Genomic DNA, 23690 nt, shown 5'->3' on the forward strand with positions numbered 1-23690 from the left:
CCCTCCTTTTCTTTCGTTCCCTCTTTCTTACCCTCCCCTGAAGATACTGTACCGGCTCCGGACCTGACCTGGGACGTCCAGGACCCCCCGGAGTCTGCGAGAGAAGCTCAGCACCCTCCACAGCACTGCCTGTTTTTTTTTTTTCTTTTCTTGTGTTGGGGAGTGTTCCTTTGTTACTTGTCATTAAATAGGTTTTATTTTCCACTTTGCTCCTCCAAGGAATTCCTTCCCGAACCCGGTATTGGGGGAGGGGTGGTTGGAGGTTTGTTTTTTTAGGGGACTCCCTTTTGGAGATTTCCCCTAATTTGTCCTAAACCAGGACATGTTTTGTGAGTATGAAGATGAATTACTTCCAGACGCTGCTAGGGTTCTACAATTAAGCTAGGTTTTTAAATAAACTACTCTAACACAACATGCCAAAATAAAGTTTACCCTGCCAAATGGCTCGAAGATTCCTCGAAGCATATCTTCGGTTATATTGAAGTGTAATGATCCCACATAGAGCCTCATAGGACCAGCACTGCCCTTCTGCAGATTATTTGCCATTGCTGCTGCTCTGTTTTTCTCTGCCTGAGAAAACAAAAATTCATCTTTGATAAGAAATCAGTAAAAAATCCCCAACATAAGAAGTAAATATCTATCAGACCTAAACTAGAAGATTCACCAAACATACAGAAGCTGTTGCATGATCTGCAGTCTATTCATCAGACTTGAACTTAAGAGCTACAAATCCCAAGACCATGACCAAGAGCCTTCAAATTGAACAACTTCATGCAAAATTCTGATTTCTACCTAGGAAATTATCTGGAAAGCATACACAATACAGCCTTCACTTCCGTAACATTGTTAACAATTTCTTTATTGTTACTTGTTTAAGATCTGCATTTTCCTAATACCTTTACACAACTTTCAATCACTTTAATTTGCCTGTTATCTATGGGAAACAAAAGTCCATTATCACTAGCTTAAATAATCATCCTTGTTAAGGTTTTCCAAACACTCAGTGGTAGCCAAATTTTCAAACATTAAGTTTCTCATGAAAATACAAGAAGTATAACTCTACATGAACAAAAATGAGGTTTACAATTCCTTACCTGTGATGCCTGTACTATGATAGGTACACCCAGGACTCTCTGTCCAGTCAGTCCTATTGCCAGGGGCACTGAACTAACATCAACAAATTCAACATAAGCAATCCCCTTTGAACGTCTGGAATTTCTATCTGAAATCATTCGCACATCACGAACCTGAATGGCAACAACAGAGATGAAATACTTTTAGAAAAAGAGGAAAAAACCTAATTCTGCCTATTTCTCAGACACATTAACACTGAGAATTATTTGCCAAACCAACAGCTTTAATTCTATAGCAGCATACACCTTTTGTAACAAACGTATCCCAAAGGCAAGCTAGCTCTAAAGCTGTTCTGTTTCGTATGTGACAGAACTTGCAACACTCTAATGCTTTACATCAGAACCTTACAGTTGATAGAATAAATGAAGTTTTTCCAACTTAGAAGTTACATGAATTTTCTAATGACACTATAACTGACAGACCTATCTGAAAAAAGAAGAAAGAAGTTGAGTGAGAATTGCATCGACATATTTTGCCTCACATCACATGAACAAGCAATTACTGAGAAACTACATTTTCGTGTTCAAAGCTTTTAATAATTAGTTCATTATTAATCCCTCTTTGCACAGGTACAGGAAGCTCCAGAAAGCCACATGCTTACAATTCTGAAAAAATACCAAACCTGTACTAAGTCGTACTAGGACAGCTTGCGGCAAAATTAAAATTATTTTAACTTCCTTATCAATTACCTTCCCTACTGTAGAGAAAAATTCTTCCAGGTCTCTTGGTCGAATTCTTGCAGCCAACTGCATGCAGAACACTGTTCGAGCATCCCTCTCTTCAGGGGTAAGATTATCAATCGGTTCTCTAGAAAGAGTAAAGTTCAGCTAAAAATATCAACTGAATTAAGATAACTCATCTCTGGCCCACACATGATACACTAAACAATCAGTACTTCACAGTCTGATAGGAAAAAAATGCCTGCTGTATTGAAAAAAAAGGCAGAATAAAGAACTGAAGGGAATACCAAGTATTAACATGGTACATTATAACATGACTGAATATCCTATTTCACCTCTAAGCATCAAAAATGACTGGAAAATTCTATTTTATGTGCAAAAGCATTAACTGAGGTACCATTTTGCTACTGGTACCAGGTACCACTATGGAGCTTACGTGCCCTTTTCATCAAAAAGATGGAAGGACAAGAACACAAAAGCAAACAGGACAAACTAGCACAGACCAGCTATCCAAATTCTCAGACAAGTAGTGTGGGCTAGGCTTCACCAACTCACATCTTGCATTTACCCAGTCACTTTGGAGTCACTACAGCCACCACATAAAACAAACTGACATCCATGTAAATAGAACTCACAGTCCTCATTCTATTCATTTCAGCTGGTTAACCCATAAAGAAGTATGAACAGTGAATTACTTTGATCCTTGACACATTAAGAACTACAAAAATTTTATTTATTAGCTGAAATTAGATGCACCACTGTTAACGTATTAAAGCTTCAAATCTAAAATCTGACTTGTACTCAAGTTCAAGTTACGTAAGAAGTAGCATGGTGTATCCTGGATTGAGCTTCCATCCATGCAGTATGTGTTTTTATTAAATGAACCACAGAGATATTAATCACTGAGAAAACACAATAAAAATTTAAACATAATTATCTCAGTACGAATTTGCCAGTCATTGAAAAACAAAAATAGATTGGTGAAATTTGACTGCATTAATGTAAGAGAATAATCTCATTAGCAGCTATCTAAATCCTACTCCCTTAAATGAGAAGACTAAGAATGGATAAGCAGCTCCTGGATTGCAGAGGCATATAGCCTCTCAACAAATAACACTAATAAATACAGGACAGCAAAAAGAAGCATTTGTACTTTCCCATTCCATACTGTAGATTATTAAGTACAATTCAGCAGAAAAGCTAATTTAAATCACAAATAATGGGGAAAAGATTGAAAATACAGAAAGACAAAAACCAAACAAATAAAGACTTGTTTCACAAACTGACATTATTTACAACCTTTTATGACATGGGGAGAAAGCAACATACTATCAATGCTCTTTTCTCACTGGCTTTCTGAATGAATTCCAGCATCACTTATGAGTGTAAACTGGAGAGCAAGTAGTCATAGATTATTTCACCATCACTTTTCCAACTCCAACTGGACAAAAACAAACAAACCCAAACACAATTAAAAAGTCATACCTAACAGGGCTTTTGTCTTTTCTGAAAGGACTTTTGCTTCTGGACCGACGTCTGCTAAAAAGAAAGATCAACAAGATTACAGGAAAACCTCTCAATATACCACTCCTAGTTCTAAACAAAACCTATTAATGATGCAATGAAAAACAGAGAAAAGGCAAAAAACCTTAATTTGATGCTGTGAGGCAGACCAATCTTCCCTCTGATGGCACTGTTGAATTTTGGACCAGAACTATGGCAGAAGAAAAGACAAGACACCTGAGTACTTGAATTCAAAATTTCCTGTCTATACTCACATTACACCCCAAGTGCTCACCCACCCTTGCCTCTGAACTTGTCAGCATTTAGATCAGCAGCATCCATAGCATGCATCAGATAATCAGTTGTTTACCAATAAATGCAGCACTTCAGACCATAAGGAAAAAATATGATCCCCTCCCACTTTCACCTACATCACAAAATCCCAGAATATACAGGACTCTTCGTGAGACAGTCAGTCATGGCACATTTGTATATGCAAACTACTGTGAGCTACAGTTACTGTTATAACCATTTTCACCAGTTTTTTTTTTGTTTGGTTTTTGTGGGTTTTTTTGGGTTTTTTTTTGTGGTTTTTTTTTTTGTTTTTGTTTTTTTTTTTTTTTTTTTTTTTTTTTTTTTTTTTTGTCCACATGCAAGTTCTACGTACTGATGACTGCAGAGCATAACATTCATGGCGTGGAACTCAGCTTCAGAGCTGTATGCCAAGCGGTACTGGAAGGATTACTTGCTTGAGTGTAACATTTTAAAATCAAAAGTTCCAAGAAATTCAAGATACAAGAGCAAACCAAAGCGGCTCCATGCAGACACATGCAAGGGACACACTCACTAATGGCGTCTTGGCTCTAACCACTGAAGTGCTGCAAATATGTAAATGAAGCTCCCTTAAAATTCCTAATGGCCATCAAACCACAGAAGCAGTGAACCCGGCAGACAGCTGTATCCAGACACATAACAACAAAAGAAATCCAATCTCTTGACTGAATCTGATTTAATTCTCCAGGCATCACAGAACAAATTGTAATCTGCCCTTTGCTTCCATGTTAAGGACAGTCCTCTTGCTAGCTAATGGGGCACCCAGGAACAGACTGTGACATGAGCAGTAAGATTTGTCCTATCATGCTCTCCCTGAATTTGATCTCCTGGTAGAGAGTTGTTCAAAAGGCAAAGAACAACACCTGTTAACATTCTTCCTGTATCTCCACCAAGCGCAGAGGCACTCTGCACAGACTGAACACTGTGCACTGGGCTTTGGCTTTCCATCTGTACACAACTGATTCTTTTTGCTGTTACTACAAATTGATGTAAAACACCCCGAAATACACGGCGGGCTGAAGACATTAAGCAGTCTTTCACTAAATCCATTTGGCCACGCAATTTGTCTGAAAAACGTCTTCTTGCTCCTCAGTGGAGCAGTAATGCTTATAGTTAAACTCAGCATCCACCACAAGGAGGAGGATGCCTATTTTTTAAGCATGTCATGACACAGGTGGAAGTAGTGGGCCAAGATCCAAAACCGTGCTGGCCAGGTTAAAGCAAGGGAAATATGGCCCTGTACAACACTGGAAAAAAAATAAAGAAAAGACCATTTAGAAACTACTTATGAAGAGAAGAAAACTACTTACTGAGAGAAAGTAAGACATAAAACACAGGAACATGGTGAGATCACAGTTGATCAAAACCAGACCTTTTTTTGCCTAGGAGAAATTACTCCCTTTCCTGCTCAAGTCCAGACAAATTCTTGCTGGGAGTGTCCATTCAGGTACTTCAGTATCTATGGAACTACTGCCAAAAGCTGCATCTAGAGGCCACCTTCTTATCAGACATGGGACTACTACCTTGCACTTTCACATCAGATGTAAAACATGGTGCTCTCCATTTCAATTCAAATGCAGCCAGACAAACCAATTACAGTGACTCCAGAACACTAACATGCAGACCACCTAAACAATAATAAATACTTAAGACCATGAGTTTTCAAGGAAAAGGTAAAAGAAATATTGTAAGTATTCATCTAAGTCTAAAGAATAACAAATCCAAAACACAAACAACTGAGAAGTAACAGTTTTCAAATGCATGCACAAAGTGGGGGTGGGGGTGGAGGGAAAAGGAAAAAAAGGCAGGGAAAACCCACAACCCACCACAACTCCAAAATTCTCCATTTTCTTTCTTGACTAGTACTATCTTATTTACAGAACTCCATGAGACCAACATTAAGAAACCCCAGACCACTGGAACAGACCAAGCAGAAAACTGCCTAGGGCAAGGGGAGAGCCCAAATTACCTTCTCAAAATCAACCGTATACCCTTTTCAACAGTATTCTCCCTGTGTTTTTCTAAGGAGACTTGCTTGTAAAGCTGTAGATCTCAAGTAAAGTTTCTTCATTGCTTCTACTGTCTCTACAATTGTTGCCCAGTTCCTGCTAACCTGTACGGAAACACCATGTCACAAGCCATTAATCTCTATGTCTAGGAGTCACCTTCTTTCTAAGTCAAAGACTCATGTGCAGCCAAAGCACACACTTCCACAAAACCTAAGAGATGCCACAGGGCCCAATAGCCGTCAGGTCAGAAGACAGCCAGTAAAATTATCAGCTTTTACCTACTCATTCATATTCAAGATTCCAACAAAAAAATGTCAGACATTTTGTTGGACAAAATGTCAGCAAACTTTGGTTAAAAAAGTCCAGGAGAATCACAAGGAACTTTCAGTCATCACTGTAATAAACCTGTTTTCCTAACAGCTTTGTCTAAATTTGTGATTTCAAAATAGAAACAGGATGGTCGAAGTGACTTCTAATTTATGTTAGCAGCAGCTGTGATTTGCCCAGCAGATGTCTAAGCAAGACTACTCAGTCAAGTTCTTTCTCCTAAGAGACCTAATGATATAGCTATGTAACACTTAAGGGACAACATATGTGAAAATAACATGAGAAAAAAACTCTGTGAACACTAAGAAGTGCAAGACAGTCACCTGATTTTAACCTAATTTAAAATTAAAGCATCTAACCACATTTAACCACATTTCAAGCCTAAAGTGAGAAACTCTAAGTTTTCAGGTTTCCTGTAGCACTCTCCTCTCCTTCAGAATTACCTACGGTAAACTCTTCTCACTACTGCTGAGATGCCTCCTAATTGCTCCCAGCAGCAAAACCATCTCAGTTTACAGAAAATCAGCTTGAAAATGACCCTTTATAAAGCTCATGAGAAAGATTACAAGGAGGAGGAAGAATAAAAAATAAGATAAAATAGAAGCCATTAAGCAATCTGATCTAGATAGTGCAGTCAGCTACAACCCTGTCAGCAATAACACCAACCCAGAACCACCAGAACAGCCCCACAAGGATAGACTCCAGAAATCAATTCTCCAGCCAGAAAGAGTACTCTGGCAGTCACTTCTGAAACATTGAACTTATGCCACTGATACAGAGACAACTTCTTCAAATGAAAGCTCAGTATTGGTAGATCCAAAGGTGGCTGGTTATGCAGGACGCTTTATCACCAAAGTTTTCATCTCCCTGAAATTCAACATCTGTTATAGAGATTTAAAGGTGGGTCCCTGCATTTTAAGAGCCTTGAACAGGAACTCTTGACAATCCCTTCTCTTTCACACATTTAGAGCCAAAACCAGAATTCTGGATGGAATGTTTATCATTTTAACAGGACCATTCATCATCTACAACTGAATGAGACCAACTGCTTGCTGACTTGCCATCAGTCAACACCAAAGCTTCTGGGACACACCTGCTTGCCCAATACCAGTTTTCCACAAAACCATCCAAACACACTAGAATTCTACTTGGTTAAGCGAAAGCGATGATTTGGCAACTGAAGCAGTGAGCAAACTATCAAATGAATACAACAACTATGTACCCTCAGAGCATAACTACATTATCCCTGCTTCTTTTTCACTGTATCTCAACACCAAAGCAATCACCCACAACAGCTACGGGAGAGTGTCAGGATAGCAAAAAAGACCCCTTTTAACTACTTACCTTACTGACATAACATATCTCAGTGCATTAAAACAGGCATGGGTTATTGTAGTAACATCAATACTTTCAACCTCTACTTGCAGAAATTATTTTCGAAGACCAGAACACTGAACTCCTAAATTTCTCCAGGTGAAAAACCTTCTCACTCAATGACAACAAGAAAAACAAAGAATAAAAACCCGCCAATAAAGCTGGAAGAATGAAGCAACTCCCAACTACAAGATGAAACACAGGACATCCTCTCCACACAACACTGCACTGGAGGGAAGGATGCCAACAGGCTGCATATACAGAAGGCTCAAGTTTTTGATCAAGGTTCTCTGTGCCTGGAGTCACAACAGTGGCACTGGCATAACCCAACCAGCTACTGTAATCTTACACTTGCAATAGAGTTGTAGGAAAACAACTCTGCACTGCTGAAATCTTTACAGCTGAAGTCCAGAGCAATGTACAGAGGCTCTGATACTCAAGACAAAGGAAAAGCAGGGCTGACATATTATGATCCCGACCTACACAGGACTGATGATGCACAGGATGCCACTGCACCTTAAGGGACCCAGGAACTGCAGAAGGTTTTCATGACGAAAATACCAACATCCAGATGACTTAGCACAGAGTGGGACCCTGAGACCTCAGGAAGTTTTTGTTGGTAGTCCAAGAGTACAAAAAGCCCAAAGAAAATCATTCATGTTCATAAAACTGCGAAAGCCTACAATTTATCAGAAGGTAAACACCATCTGCTCAAACATCTTGAGAGATTTCTCTATCATGGACAGCATTATGACATGATTAAAAAAATACATCCTTTTCAAATGCCTTCTTTTAACATGATCTTGCATTCCAAGATTTGACAACAATTGCGATGAGACCCAGACAAAAGCAGAGACAAACAGCAGCCTCAGGTAATCAATGACAGTCAAGGATACAGCCCAGTTCTCACTGAGTTTCTGCAGAAAGAGGTGATGGGAAGCACAGCTGAGAGCCACAGCACAAACCACCAGAAATAACACTGATGAAAAAACATCTTTTGAGAATTGATTTACAAATGCCTGGAACCACCTACTGCTGAAGTTCTAGCAAGCTAAATATCCGAGAAGAACAAAAGAATTCTTGTCAGCCTCTAAACAAGTCTGAGAAAAAAGCAGGGCAAATTTGCAACACATGGGCATTACTAAGACAAGATGCTCCCAGTATGGATGCATAAACATGGAATATGTTTGTGTGAATATCCATTTATGGAGTTAATGATCAAGAACAGCAAGACAGTAAAAATCTTTGGCAATACAAAAAAAAAAAGTACACGCCTGTAATCAAATTAACAGACTACTATTAATTTTTTGGCAGTTAAGCCATCAAGTTCATATTCTTTAAATAGTTAGGACATGGAGAGAATTCGGTTGTTATACTGATTTTGATAAACTTAGTTTTCCACTCAGCTGTACACATTCTTTCACTTGCTTTCCCATCACTGTCTTGGCTAAGAATGAGAACTAGAAGAGGAATATTACTATCCTCTTTTTCACTCTGTATTTACTGACATTCTTCAAACTTCACCTCTCACTTTCTTTTCAATTATAATTACTGACCACTTTAGAAAGCAGAGAGTGAAATTTTAACCTTCCATATTATATCAGTGAAGCAGCACACATGCAACTCTGAACAAATAACCTACTAAGGACTTCTATAGCGTCCTCTGAATCTGCGATCTCTGCTCCTAGACCGGCTGCGTCTGCGCTCTTTGCTTCTGCTCCGCTTCCTTTCCCGGCTTCTGCTCTTTTTCCGTTCCCGATCTCGGCTCCGTTTGCGTTCCTTACTTCTGCTCCTCTTTCTGTCATGGCTTCGACTTCGGCTCTTGCTCTTTTTTCTCCTGACAAAGAAAAGCTCAACTTCAGTTACACACACAGTTCAGTGTTATTTACCCCACATTCCACAGCTCCTCTGATGTTACAGACACTGACGGGAAAAGTTTGTACCTGTGGGTATTTGTACTTTTTATTGTTAAATGGGTGGTTAAGCATGTCAGCAATCTCCTTTCATGAGCCACATGAAGTCCGCAACAGCACATTATTCTTTTAAAATTTTTAATTGCTAGAGAATGCTTTCAGAAGAGTAAAAGGACTAAAAACCCATTTCCTATGTTACACCTAGTACACAGCAGTTGCAGTACTTCATCTGGTGTTCAAACGTATTTCATGATTTTAAGAATAAATTATATAACAAAGTAAAACAAAATGCAACAAAAATAGAAAGAAAGAGGCAAGTCTGTGGGAAAGGAAGGTTGTTTCCTCTTAATACTCCCTGCCAATTGTCTTTAACATGCCGCTTAAGAGTTTTGCTTCCTACTTGCTACTCCCACTCATAAACCACTTGCTTTTTAAAGTCAATGGCTGTTAGAAGTTTGGGGCAAACTGCAGACTTTTGTAACTTCACCAATTTACTTAGAAAATTTAATCTTCTAAAACCTGTATGTCAATTATACCTCATATTTGAAAAATATGTGCAGTAAGCAACTGCTCTATCACTGCATTTGGATTGTTCACAAATTTTTTCCTCCATCTCAGCCTCAGACCACCAAAGCTTCATTACTAAAATATATCTATGTATATATAAGACACATGTTAAACAGATACTCAAGCTGTTACTTAAGACAGCAAAATAATCAACTTTGCTGCTAAACTTTCGAAGTTTGAAACATCCTTTGTCAATGAATTTTTCCCTTTCCTCCCTCTGGGCCTTCTGATTGCAGGTATTATCTTTTCTCAACTCAATTTTTAAGAGTATGAGTGGTCATTCATACTCTTAAAAATTCTTTTAAAAGGGCATGTGGATTACAAAAAGTTCATCCCTGTGGCGTTCTATGACCATATATAAACTAAGACTCCAAGTTAGTTTCAATTTCTGAAGTAAAAACATCTCTCACCTGCCACATCTAACTAAACCTAAATATTAATAGCTTTTGCTCTCCAATCTCCACCTAGGAAGGCCTATTTAAAGTATCTTGGTCTTTATCTCTGACAAACATTTTGAAATTACATTTTGAAATTACATTTTAAACACTATTTCTATTTTTTCTTATCTGCCAAAGTCTATAAGATTCTTTGGTCTTTCTGTATGGACAGAGAAGATGCTGCATCAAAACCCGATACTCAGAAGCTTCACAATTTCTAACAGTTCTCTATTTCTGCGTGGTGTCATCAGAACCATTTAACCACACTTCCTGCTGTAATGCAGTTTGTGATGGTTAGGCACACACTGTCCCTTCTCCTCTAGGATCCAGCATTTACCAACATTTTCCCAAAATAAAACCCTAAAACACTCACTTATTAAAACAGCTATGAAATATGCTTTCTGAAGCTCACTATACTGACCAGTACCAGTAACTAGTAACTGCAGCCACTCTTCACCAATGACAGCAGCTATTCCCTATTCAACAGAGGGAACCTGCTTTACAAACAAGGACTCCCAGCAGTCCAGATCCATGCTCTGCCTTCAAACCACAATTAAGCTGGACCTACAGTACAGACATCTAGTAAAAATGCCGATCCTTAATTCTACCAAATAATACAATGGACATCTAAGTATGATTTGACAATTACTGAAATTGCACATTGTTATTTATTTTTAAGTTGCTGATGTTTGCTGTGGATTTTTCTGACGGTTTGAACCTTATTTCAGTACTGGCCCAACTGAAGTAGATAGCAAATACAATTTGGACACAGTCTGGTTGTTTTAAAGCAAAGCAGGAAGTCTTGCAAACCCCACGTACACCTTTGTCTTCAGCAACAGAGTACACTGTCACACATTACAAACAAAAGAGTTATCTTAAGACTATGGACAACAAGAACTATATCAAAATTAACTTCTGGGTCTTAAAAATACTGACAGCAGCTGCTTTTCATAGGGTTTTAGAGGTCTTAGCAGGAAAAATATTTTCATTGTACTATTTAGAACACAAGTAAAAGCACATAATCTATATGATTTCAGAAGGTGGCACCAGCATACAGAAATGCGCTGAAGTCAGCATGTAATACACAGCTACCTTTTTACTGTTTTGTCAGCTATCAACTTGGTAATTTTTCGCTTTACCATATTCACCTCTTCACCAAACAATGCTTGTAAGGTAAGGAATTTATTTTTACAGACTACACAACTTTTGAGTATCAGCAGGTGTTCACACCCTGGAATTATGCTTGTTGAGCACAGTGGGCTTGTACTCTTGTTTTTTAAAAAACTTGTATTATAAATTTAGACATCTTCAAAGGGCAGAGATGCAGAGAATAGAGCAAGGCAATTCAACACCCTAATCCTTTTCAAGAAGGCACTGGTGTCTTTAACTGCTTTCCACTGCTCCAAACCACAATTCTACAAAGAAAATTTTAAAATGCAAAATGCATTGCATAGTTAAAGTAACAAAAGTAATTTAAATGTGCTGAACGTACTAAGTCTGTATTTTTATCTGATGCTAGGTGAATGTTTCCGCAATTTTGATTCCATCAGTTGCAAAGGGTATTGTAAACAAAATAAAGTTTCCAAATTGCTGCAACTGCAAATTCCAAGCTTTTTCAAATTATTTCCTTAACCACCACTGACACGGATTCACAAGTCCACAAAAACTGGCAGCCTCTACCCAAATGTAGAGAACTGAGAAAATACTTACTTCTTGCTGCGTTCTTCATGGCCATTGGCACTGCTCAATTTGTTCTCATCCTAAGCAGGGTTGATAGAAGAACATCGTGAGGACGAAGCGGAAATATTTCAAGTGGTCAAAGGGTAATGGGAATAGGAATAAGAAAATAAAAAACAAAAATTTTAATACTAAATTACTTGTTTACAGTTTAAAGTGGAAAGCTTTAGAAAATTTAGGTAGGCATGTTTAATCACTTTGCTGCTTAAATTTAAGTCATACAACTACAAAATACAAGACTTACATCATTTAAAAGTGTGTATTAAATTGTAGATACTTCCATACATGGTTTAGAGAGCAAGTTATCCTGTAGAATTCAGCACTCAAGTGACTAAATATTATTTCTATAAAATTTAGGAGGAAGTCTGAGGTGTTTGTGAGCCCCTCTGATTAGTACCAAGGCTATATTTCTGCCTAAGCCCCGTGGCTACACTAGCAGCCAGCCACTATCGATTTCCTGTGACCGATGCCATTCCCGAGATCTTCACTCATTTTCGTTGAAGGGTTGTAAGAGCTTGATGTCACCTCTGTCACACATCTTGCCCTGAAGCAAACAGGGATTCACACTGCTTTAGTAACGTCGACTCCCAAGAAAGCCATCAATAATCCACCAGTCCAGCCTAAACATCCCCTATTTCCATACCTGTTTACATGGAAAATATCCATGTTAAGCCAGGACACAAGAATTTTAACACAACAGTTCACAAATTTCTCTTCAAGATGTAAACGCAACTGCTAAATATTACATAAACTAAGTATACCACTTAAAACTTACAAATGCTCATCCAAAATTCATGACATGGTTGTAATAAACACTGCAGAACAGACTGTCAACAGCTGCTATATAACTTATATACTGGCTTTACAGTTTAATCACATTGGTTACATCAAAAGTACAGTTCCTAGGTGATTTAAACTTATATACATTTCTTTCAAAATCAGTGCTAAAGCATGCAGTCTGTTAACACTTCACCACCATCTGGTGGAAAACAAAAAAGACAGTATTCATTTGCTGCTGGTTTAAGTGAAGGACATCACTAAGCAAACTGATAAAAATTTTACAGAAAAACTGACATTTCCTAATTAAATAACTAGGACAAAAGAACACAAGAGCTTCTTTTAGAATGATACCGCAGACTGTGATACTGTCTTTTCCTTGCTAAAAACATTCTATTCAGGGATCCAAGAATTTCTGTAAATTCATTCACTCAGCAATTGACTTTCATCTGCCCTGTTGAAAGAGTAACCGCCAGCAGCCTTCTGCATTAATAGCAAGTCCCACTCTTCTCGCACTGAGCAGATTGTTCAAATATTTACTTGCCATGGGACTGGTGAAAAGGTTATTCTTGGAGCCCCGCTGTTTTCCCAAACCACTGCATTCACCTTGTTGCTATACCAAACTAGACTTCACAATTTTAGACGAAAAGGTTTTAGGATTTTGGTTTCTGGGGTTTGTTTGGTTTTGTTTAGTTGGTTTTGGGGTGGATTTCTTTTGTTTTGCTTTGATCGTGTTTGGTGGTTGTTTGTTTTTTGGTTTTTTTTTTAACCTAGGGGACCACGGTACAGCGATACGTCACTCAATTACTACCTTATGATTGACAGTTCACACTGGAATCAAAGGTGAATTCATGGGAGTAGAGGTGAGATATCGTTAGGCAAGTCTACAAAGAGAGATAGATGGGCATTTATTCATCACGCTGAAGTGAAACTACTGCACAATATAATTACATTAACAGTATATATAAACTTGAAAGTTACATGTAATGTATGTCCAATAAGATAAATCATGAGGGCTCCAGGGATGTTAGTTTACAGTTCAGCAGCAGTTTCATGAATAATGCTAAATTAAGGCAAACAGGACCTCACTGGCATATTTTTTCTCACCTTCTTGTAAGGAGCTTCAAGCATTGCTTCAATATCAATATCATCAGCCATTTTTCAGGACACCTGAAAGAAGAAGCAAATTCCACCTGAGTTAGAAAATACTCTTGTGCTTTACATTCCAAAAGCCTTTGTTAAAGAGGCAAATTCACTAAACATTTACAAATTCGGTAGGTATTTCCAACAAAAACTGGAATGAAGTTTTGCCCAATGAGATGGTAACGAATGCGTGTAAAGTAATTACAGCTGCAAACAACAAAATGTGATTGAACACTATTAGCCACAGGAAACCCAGAGGCATTCCATGAATTTCTTTCAAAACAAAGAGCACAGGATATTTATGACATAAACACAGCTCTGGTGGCCATCTTGAGAAGTGCTAGAGCTTCAGCAAAGGACAATGTACAATCAGGCAAACCTGTTCACAGCTCCTAGCCTTTGCCACCATCATTTACCAGTCTCAGCACGTGGACACCATGGTGCTTTAAGAAATGCAGCCTCCTCCATAACAGGGGTCACAGGAAAACAGTTATGATTCCAGCACTAGGAGCTACTAAAGCATACAAAAAGTCCATCCAATCTGGAACTTCACATCTCAAAACAAAACATCCGTCACACCAGGTAACACTTGACACCACAGACATTCCAGGTTTAGCTGCTCTTCTTATCTTCCAATTTCAACCCCTTAATATAATTTTATGTTCACTATACTCTGAATCACTTTGACACTTGATTTCCTCTCCCTATGCAGGTATGCTATTAAGCAACCCTTTAAGACTTATGGCATTAAACTTAGATGTTCAACTTCCTCAAATCTCTTAGTGGAAGTCTCTCTTCTTTTTCTTTCTTAAGCTCCAGAACGGCCAGTCCTCTAGAACCAAGTCTGACAGCCCAACACTGATAATTTGTGTACAATAAAATGGATTTTTACTTATACAGATTAGGTTTTGCACCTTGTCTACAGGCAGCAGAACTGTGCTGTCCCAAGACTTCAGCAGAATAACAAAAATGCTCCAACACATCAAGATCCTTTACACCGGTTACTTAAAATGTCGTAATTGAGAACGCTTTGCCAGAGCTGCAGCACATCCGACCCTGGCCCAGGGATACATTCTAGAGTAAAACACCATCCTCAAGCAGGATCACAACACTGGAAGTTCACGCTCAATACTTAACAGAGGCACACCAACCTCATTTTCAAATTATTACCTGTTGGGCTATATTGCTACCGCTTACAGATATGACTGTCCTTCAAGTGTAATAGCTCAATTTTACTTTTTACTACAGTATTTATAGTCAGCTTTTCAAGCCATCTACATATAAGCATGTGATTTAATTCAGAGCTATTCTACCAATATGTAGTATAAAGAGTACATCAGTATGATTAAGGGCATGAAAAAGTCAAACCCAGAATGCTATAAAAAAAATTTACACCTGGTGACAACTCCCACCCAAAATTACATTTCCAGATGTGTAATTTAGCCAACATTTCGAGCTACACTTGGGGAGGAATTCTTCATCCTGAAGAGGGGTGGCCATAATAGGAATCATCAAATCCTGAATGGCATGGAAAAGTGCAGAGGGAATGACTATTACTGCATTTCCCCAAATAATGAGTGAATGAACTATCATCCAAAACAATGGTCCTTATAAACAAAGCATTTAGCCATTGAATTCACTGTTGAAGGGCACTGTGGATCCTAACAAAGAAAAAGAAGCACAAGCCATGTTAAAAAATAAACCAAACTGAACCATAAAGTTTAAAGAAAAAGATTTTCATTAAACAAAAGCATGCCTTGTGACCCTGAACTACAACTAACTGACAACCAAGCACACACAGAGAGAACTGTCAACATCTGACTGCGCTGTTCATTCTCTTTTTGGCATTTACTGCTGGCAATGATTATTGAATCTCCTGAGCTGCATGGACCTTTGGCCTCACCGCAGCAATCTGTACCCTTTGTACTCTTTACAAAACACTTTCCCTGGGACAATACCATGTTATCAGAATACCTTCTCTCTACATGTACCAGTCCTGCTATCAGCCCTGCGATGCATACATGTAATGGATATAAGGATGTTACACACAAAGTTGAAAGTATTTTTTAAAAAAACACAAATGAAAGCCCTTAATAATTTAAATTTACCAGAAAATCTTGACAGATTCTGAAATATATTTCATTAAACAACAACGCTCCAAATAATTTTCCTAAAAGCCTTTCAGCTTTCTTAAAAAAGCGACATATGACAAACTTGTTTGTAAAGGGGAAAAAACCAAACAAAACCACCCAAACAAGCAAACAAAAAACACATGCCAAAACATCAAAATAAAAAAGGAATGAACTACACTTGAAACTTTGTGGATCTACAGAAAATGTAAAAGGATATGAAATTTATTGCTACGGATCTAGTCACCATTTTTGAAGAAATCATTCTCTTTCTGCTGAACTATATTACATAAAAGGAATTTAAAAGAGTCCCGTTCTCAAAATTATTTATTAATCCAACGAATTCGACACGTTTTTCCCACAGTGTCCAGGAAGAGCCTCAGGAAACTTTAGGGAGGACTCCGACGCCTCAGAGGAGAATCTAGCCTCTCAGCAGGACCCTTACGCCTGCGGGCAAGTCTCCAGCCTACAATTCCCAATTCCCTCAATTCCCACATGCTCCTGACACGATCGAGAGGACCGAATTCGGCTTTACAGAAACAGAGATGCTCAGCGCCGCCCGCCCCGTCGTAGCCGCCTTCCCACCTCGCTTCTTCCAAAGACCTTCACTCCCCGAACGCCCGCCCGCGGCGGCCGGCGCTCCCCCACCTCCGCCCCGTCTTCCGGCGCGAACGGCCCAGCAGCTGCTCACGCCCGGTCCCTCGGCACAGCGCCATTAAGGGGAGAGAGGGGGAGCTGGAGCAGGGGGAGCTGGGGCGGGGCAGCACCGTGCCAGGGGCAGCCGGGCCTGCCCGCGACGTGGTCACGGGAACAACCAAATCGCACAGGGCCTGGGCGCGGTGCGGAGATCACCGGGTGCTCTAGCCCCGGTGAGGCGCAAAGCAGCCCCACGGGCAGGGCCAAGGCGGTCACGGCAACGGGAGGGGCGCAAACACCCAGGCCGCAGCACCCTGCGGACCAGATCGCCGCTCGCCCGGCGGCAGGGCCCGGGGCCCACCTGCAGTTACCTGCGCCGCGAGCAGTGCGATCCTCGCTAGGGCCCCGAGGTCCGGCAGCGGCAGCTCCGGCGTCACTGCCCTGGCGGTGGGGAACGGGCCCGAGGGCTTGAGCACTTTCTCCAGGCGTCTGAATCTTAAATGGACGAAGGCGCTCAGGCAGCCCCGGGGAGCGGGCGGCGAGGGGCGGCGCGGCCGTGAGTCGGTCCCGGTGCCGGTATGGCACCGTCTATGGCTCCGCGGCTGCTCCCGAAATGGCGCCCAGCCGCTCGCGGCTCCGCGCATGGCACGGGGGCGCTCAGCATACCGCGCAGGGGCTCTCGCGAGACGCACGGCCAAACAAGCCTTTACACGCCCGGGCTCGCCGCCTCTCGCGAGATATCGCGCCCGGAAGCAGTGGCTCAAATGCACGCGAGATTTGGGTAGCCATGTGGCCTTATCACGCGCCTTTGCGCTCTCGCGAGGCCTCGCACGGCCGCCGGGAGGGGCAGAGGGCTGGGAGGAGGGGGGCTGAGGCCGCCGTGGCGGAGCAGCGGCTGCGTCCATGGCCCGGGCCCGGGGCGACCGCCGCAGTGGTCTCGTGGCGTGGGTGCCTGCTGGCTTGTGGGATTCCGGTGCGTTCGGAGCACCCCTTCCTTCCCTGGTCCTGGGAGAGCCGTGTCCCAGATCCCTCAACGCCATTCTTAAGCCCCATGCCGGGGCCTTTCATAGACTCTTGCTTTCCCGCAATCTAAAGTGGATTAGGTTATGGAGTGGACAGGAGAGTGAAGTTACTGTGTTCTTTCACCAAAGATTGTTCTAACGTGATGATTAAATAGGGTCTGTGGTCTGATCTTCGTCTATTTGGCTGAGGGCTTTCTGCAGTTCGATCCGATTAGCAATGCCCGAAAGTGTTCGGCCGTACTCCTCTGCCAGAAACTACACCTCCATTCAAGGGGTAGCAGTGTCTTGCGGATTTTTTAGCCACTAAAATTCCACGTAAAACAATCTGTCAATGACCTGCTCTACTGGTGCAGCTTTTGGCCGAAGCCACTGCAGATTGCTGGAGCCTTGAAGCTTGACTCAGAAGGGAAGTAGTGTTTTGTGAAAACAGCCGCTCTTTAACAGTGCTCAATGCTGTCTCAATAACAGTGCTTTGTTTCCCTCAGAGCTCACAGAATGGTTCATTTTTATTTAAATTTAATAATAGGGTTTGGAGTAATTGTTCAAGGTAGGACAGAAAGCATTTAGTAAGTTTCCTGCTGCAATCAGTATGAAATAAATTGTTGCTGGGGAATTTTAGGCTGCTTTTTTGGTTGTTCTTCTAGAAATCTGAATATAAAGAGAAATTCTAAACAAATTTAGCCTCCTGAAATTACATTTTTTTCTGAAAATCCCAGGCTACTGTCACATTTAATGTCATTTCTAACAAAGTTCCTGAAATGTTAATAGCAGAAAATTATTCTTGTGCTCTTGCCCAGAGTGTCCAAGTCTTTCTAAGATCAAGTAGTCAACTAGTAGAGTTTGGAACATTTAGGAAAAATGATCTGTTTAAAATTAAAAACAAAGCATTACTATAATAGATTTTTTTCCAACCTAATAATTTCTGTACAGTTTGGTTGTAAACAAAATTACTAGTCTTCTCACAGACGAGTACATTCCCATGCACTGCTCTGGCTGCTTGTCCCTTACCCCGTGGCTTTCAATCAGCCACCAGGTCTGGTCTGACCACTTCCATATTCCTTGTTCCCTCACCCTGCTGTGACTGTGACTCAAGTATGTGCATAGACTCATGTTGGTGGATTTACCCACGGCTTTTCTCTGTCATTATTTGCCTGGAAGGAGTACACAGACGTGTACTCCTTTTTTGTCTACTCTACTAAGACATCCTTTGCCCATGGCTGGTGCCCAGGCAGTGTGGGAGAAAGGATGCACCCCGATGCTTACAGTACTCGCAGAGAGGGTGAAGGTGGCTAATGAGGGATCTGGAGTAGCAAATAACTGCACAAGTTGCATGTCCAGCCTTGTTGCCAGACCCGGCGTATCACAGCAATGCCCCGGCCCATCAGCTGTCGACGCTCAGCTCTGCAGGGCTGTTGGTGTGGTCACTACGCACTTGGCTGGATACACCTCTGGAGCTGAGGGAAAGCTCTCGGTAACACACTTACTTAAAAATATTTTCTTGTTTATGGGATGGCTTGATCCGGAGGAGACACTAGCTCTGCACTGCTGAGACATAACGCCGTCTTATCGCTGGTGTTCCTTACTCTAAACCTGGCTCCGTACTCGCGCCAGGAAGTTCGTTCGCCTCAGGCGCCAGGGTTGCGGCTGGGAGTTTGTGTTACCTGCGCTGCGAAGAGTAGGAGGGATCGCGAAGAATTAACAGCCAAAAGGCACGTAGGCGAACGAAATAAAAAGTCACACTTTCCCACACCGGGAGTCGAACCCGGGCCGCCTGGGTGAAAACCAGGAATCCTAACCGCTAGACCATGTGGGATCGCACAGGGAGTGGTTTTGCTTGTGCCACCTAACTCCTATATTACCCCGTTCCTGTGTTATTCCCTATCTGCAGTGTTTGTCCCCGCTGCGCGCTGCCTACCTCTCGCTTCCCCCTGTCCGCTGACCGCCGTTCACTGCTCCCTGACCTCTGCCCGCACCGTTGGTCGGGACCAGGGAGTGGGGTGTGGGGTGCAGGGCCCCTCCTTCACTTACTTAAAAGATGAGGTTGGAAGCTGACAAAACTGAAGAAGTAGGAAATTACTAATGGGAAGATGAACAAATGAAGTACGGCCTAAAAAGGCACAGAAACTTCATAACAGCCACCAATGTGCTCTGAAACAAATCTGAGCAACCACAAAAGCAGGCAGAACAACTGCACTACCCAGTTTTGACACTGGTACCAAGCAGGTAACAGGTGGCACACTGAAGTGGCTGGCTGGGGATGTGCAGGAAGAACTGACGATTGAGCATGAGGAGGAATAATGCTGGATGTTAAAGAAACTTCAGAATCAATGTACCTAAACCATTTTAATCTTCCGAGATGTAACTGAACCCCTATACGTGGAAAATTCAGACCTAAATAGGCAAAGGAGAATTAGGACTATTGTAGTGAACAGAGTGTAAAACTACTAGTGGTGGTGACAGTAATGTATTTAGGAGGTCAGAGTTGCTACAAAGGCAGAAAACATCATTATGAAAAGTCTCCAGTTACCCCCACACCAAGTGAGTGAATGTCACATCAGCATATCCTGTGCTTGATACACTTAGATATCACAAAGGTTTGATTTTTGGAACAGCTGGTTGGAGAACACAAAAGAAGCAATTGGGTTTAATGCTGAGTTGTGTGAGGGGCTGTTAGAACAGTCATGCATAGCAGTGAGTATAATGTATTAAATCTGGTGATATTGAAAGAACAACAACTAATAAATTCCTACCTCAAGAGATTATTAAAAAATGAATAAACCAAAAGGATAACATGGATCTAAGAAGCATGGAGATTCTAAAATTACTCAGAACACTTGTATCACCACAAAGAAAAAGCTATGGCTACAAAGCACAAAAAAAAAAGGTTATGGAAATATTAAATTAAAGATAAAATACCCTTCAAAATGTGAAGGTGGCATAGACCATGTCCATATGCCAGCAGAGAAAATCCTGAATAGGTTATAAACTATCAAATTAATCTGACAGTAACTACAGAAGGTAGATTTGAACAGATTCTGTTTCCTCACATGGATCCCAACTGCCCAGCTTTTTTGGCACACAATGATCTTAGTCTGTCTCTGACATAAGAGGGAAATTTGCTCCCGAAGTGCAGTAATTCTTGTTTTTCCTGGGCCTTATATGAGTCCAATCCGGCTAGCTTAAGACTCTAGCCCACACGGATCCGCATAGACAAAGGTAAAAGACGAGAGGCGCTCTTCTCCACGTGGGTGCAAGTATCCTGTTTATTGGCTTGGGGCAGGACACAGGTGATGGGTCACCCAGGTACAAGAGAGGGCTTGGAGCTCTCACACAGGAGGTTTTATACCCTAGGGGATGGGGGTGGGGGAGAGAGAACCGGAGCCAATGGGATGCCATTGGGGAGGGGCGAAGCACCTGTGGGACAGACCAGGTGTGTGGTACACGGTGGGGTGTGTAAGGGGGAAACCATGTGATGAGGGAGGGGGGAAAACCCGCCACCAGTGCATCAACCAAATAAGCTATTTAGTGCAATACAACACCGAAGGACTTGACAATGGTGGTGGAAAGATTTGAGCTTCTTCTATGTATCAACCTGCCTGTCCTCAGCTTCTCTTCTAGTTTTAAAACTAGATTAATCTCGTTCTCCTTCCAGAAGGCCTAGTGAGATGTCAATACGAGCAGCAGTGCCAGCATCTATGCCCCTCCACTTTTGCTTGGTTAGGAATTGCATGTGTGGGAAGGGCAAAGGTTTTCCTTTGTCAACCATCCTTGTAGATCAGGACCTAGGGGAGGCAGAATTTTGGCTTTATTTCAACTGGCCATGCTCATGCTGGTAATCTCACCTGTCTGTGAAGCTGTTCTCAGGGCCCCAAGACCACTAACAAGCCCTTAGGCCAGCCTCATTTAGGGCTTGCACCCCAGCCCTGCCCAGGAACCCCAGTTCACATCAGCCCTGTGTAGCAGCAGTTCTCTCCACAGAGTACAGCAGGCAGAACTTTCCCAGGCACTGTCCTGGGAAAGGCTGTGAGAAGATCAGAGAAAAGAATGAGAAAAAATTCTTATCACCACTTGCTGCACCTGTTGTTGTGCACATGTGGAATATGTTATAGAGATTTGTTTACCAAAGGGTGATTTCTTAATTGGACACTGGTGATGGTGTTTTGATTGATTGACCAATTAGGTCAAAGCTGTATCAGACTGTCTGGAAGGGGATGAGTTTGTTAATGAGTAGAGTATTGTATAGGATAATATAGCGTAATAAAGCAATTGACCAGCCTTCTTGGAACCTTGGAGTCAATGCCAATTATTACTAGCTGGGGGCCTGCACCAACAGCCCTGGACCCTCAGGGCCCATCTGAGCTGTGTTGAGGTGTGCTTTTCTCCAGTGCTATTCTTCAATGTGGCCATGGCCATGGCCATGCCCAGCCCTGAGCCTCTGACCTTGACCTGGAGCATGCTTGCCTGACCTAACTTCAGCTCTGCCTTGTTACTACAGACCTGTCATGGGCTGGGTCTGTCCCTGGTCACCATCACTGGCCTCATGCTGATCTCAGCCTGCAGACTGACTTTCCAAGTTGACCTCAGACTTGCCTCATCCCTATGAGCTGCTCAACAGTCTGGGCTATCCATGAGACAGCCCCACTATGGTGGGGCTGACCATGACCTCCTGCAGATGTGCTATTCTGGGTGACTACCTGCAGGTTGCATGGGGTGGTCCCCTGAGACACTGCTCTGTTGTAATCCCAAGTGTTTTCTCTCTCCTCTAACAGCAGCTGTTCACAATGAGCAGCCTCAGAGGTACATGAACAGGGATGCACAAGTTCAAGCTGTCAGCACCCACCCTGAGTGCACAGCATTCAAATTAAAATATAAGAACCTGTTGGTTGAGTTGATCTGCTTAGTAGATTTCCAAGATGTTTAAAAAACTAACAAAAGAACAGCCTTCAAAGGGGTTTGCCTAAAGCTGAATACCTACATGCTGAGAGGAACCCAGCTTGCCTGTCACAGTCAGTGCAGCACAGGGGGACACTGAGCATTGCAATGCTGGCAATAACAGGTTTAGAAACTTCACTTCCCCCTTCAGTGATGTGGTAGAGCAAAGAATTTGCTGCTGTTCCCACTGTGTTCAGCAGGAACAGTTCAGGCTGGTCCTAAAAACTTTGACTGTATGAGAGAGGAAAACAGATGAAGAGTTATAACCCACTTCTAGTGGTCATGATAGGATTTCTGTTTTCATTATGTATTAGTAAGCAGGTGGTATGCAGACAGAGGTCAAGACAATACCCGAGAGCAAAAGGGATTGAATTTTTAAAAATTAAATCTGTTTTATTTTATTGAAAGGATACAGTAAGAAATAACAATGTGGATAAATTTCAGTTGAGGACACCTATAAAAAACAAAATAAAACAATTTTTTTGTGTTAGTTAAAAAGAACAGGAATAGTGGGATGAAGCTGAGAAAATTTAGGCAAAACACCCTGGTGGGATTTCAGATAGGTATCTGAATGGTCATCCCAGAGACATCAAGGCCAGGAAGAATTACCCCCAGAAATGCTTCTGCACTGGTCAGAAATGTTGACAGTGATCCCACAAATCCCCATCTTTCTTTATGTTTGAGACCTGACTGTGGAACCTGCCTTCCAGATTACTCATAGAAATGGGGATTCAATTCGTTTGTCAAGGCTTGTGAGAAAAAAACATCAGACTATAGGATTAACTTGAGGAGTTACAGGTTCTGCCTGTGGCTAAACAATAAACTCAGTTCTTGCGAAGTACCTAGAATATTACATTGTGTAGCACAAACGTCAACCACAGCAAAGCCAGATGGGCCAAGCAGCCCAGTGGGAGAGTGAGCAGGGAGGTACAGGGAGGTGGCACAGCTCTGTCTCTACTGCTCACACTGCTGTTTGGGTGCACTGGCGGTTCTAGCTCAGTCTTGTGTCATAAGCCCTGGCCACAGGCCTCTCAGCA

General features: G+C 41.7%; 1 protein-coding gene and 1 non-coding gene across 8 annotated transcripts in view; both read right to left on the minus strand.

Annotated features, from left to right (window-relative positions):
- Positions 1 to 17370, minus strand: part of RBM39 (RNA binding motif protein 39) — a 31268-nt gene extending 13898 nt beyond the window's left edge. For 3 of the 7 annotated variants that reach the window (XR_001992108.3, XM_050982240.1, XM_009098789.4), the window contains exons 1-9: positions 17071 to 17367; positions 13899 to 13961; positions 11988 to 12037; positions 9003 to 9197; positions 3463 to 3528; positions 3300 to 3353; positions 1824 to 1941; positions 1095 to 1247; positions 433 to 570 (exon numbers count right to left, since the gene is read on the minus strand). Coding sequence is in view for 5 of the 7 variants with exons in the window: in XM_050982240.1 (XP_050838197.1) it covers positions 433 to 570; positions 1095 to 1247; positions 1824 to 1941; positions 3300 to 3353; positions 3463 to 3528; positions 9003 to 9197; positions 11988 to 12037; positions 13899 to 13949 (825 nt within the window). In the remaining 2 variants the exon portion in view is untranslated. Of the gene's footprint in view, positions 1 to 432; positions 571 to 1094; positions 1248 to 1823; positions 1942 to 3299; positions 3354 to 3462; positions 3529 to 9002; positions 9198 to 11987; positions 12038 to 13602; positions 13676 to 13898; positions 13962 to 17070 lie in introns of all 7 variants that reach the window. The other 4 variants (XR_001992109.3, XM_018923850.3, XM_018923853.3 and 1 more) reach the window with 4 other exon arrangements.
- A 2092-nt stretch (positions 17371 to 19462) lies between these two features.
- TRNAE-UUC (transfer RNA glutamic acid (anticodon UUC)) lies at positions 19463 to 19534 on the minus strand. The gene has a single exon. It is a non-coding gene; the product is annotated as a tRNA-Glu (tRNA).
- Positions 19535 to 23690: the final 4156 nt, after the last annotated feature.

The sequence above is a fragment of the Serinus canaria genome, chromosome 20, assembly GCF_022539315.1.
Source record: "Serinus canaria isolate serCan28SL12 chromosome 20, serCan2020, whole genome shotgun sequence".
Taxonomy (NCBI): Eukaryota; Metazoa; Chordata; class Aves; order Passeriformes; family Fringillidae; genus Serinus; species Serinus canaria.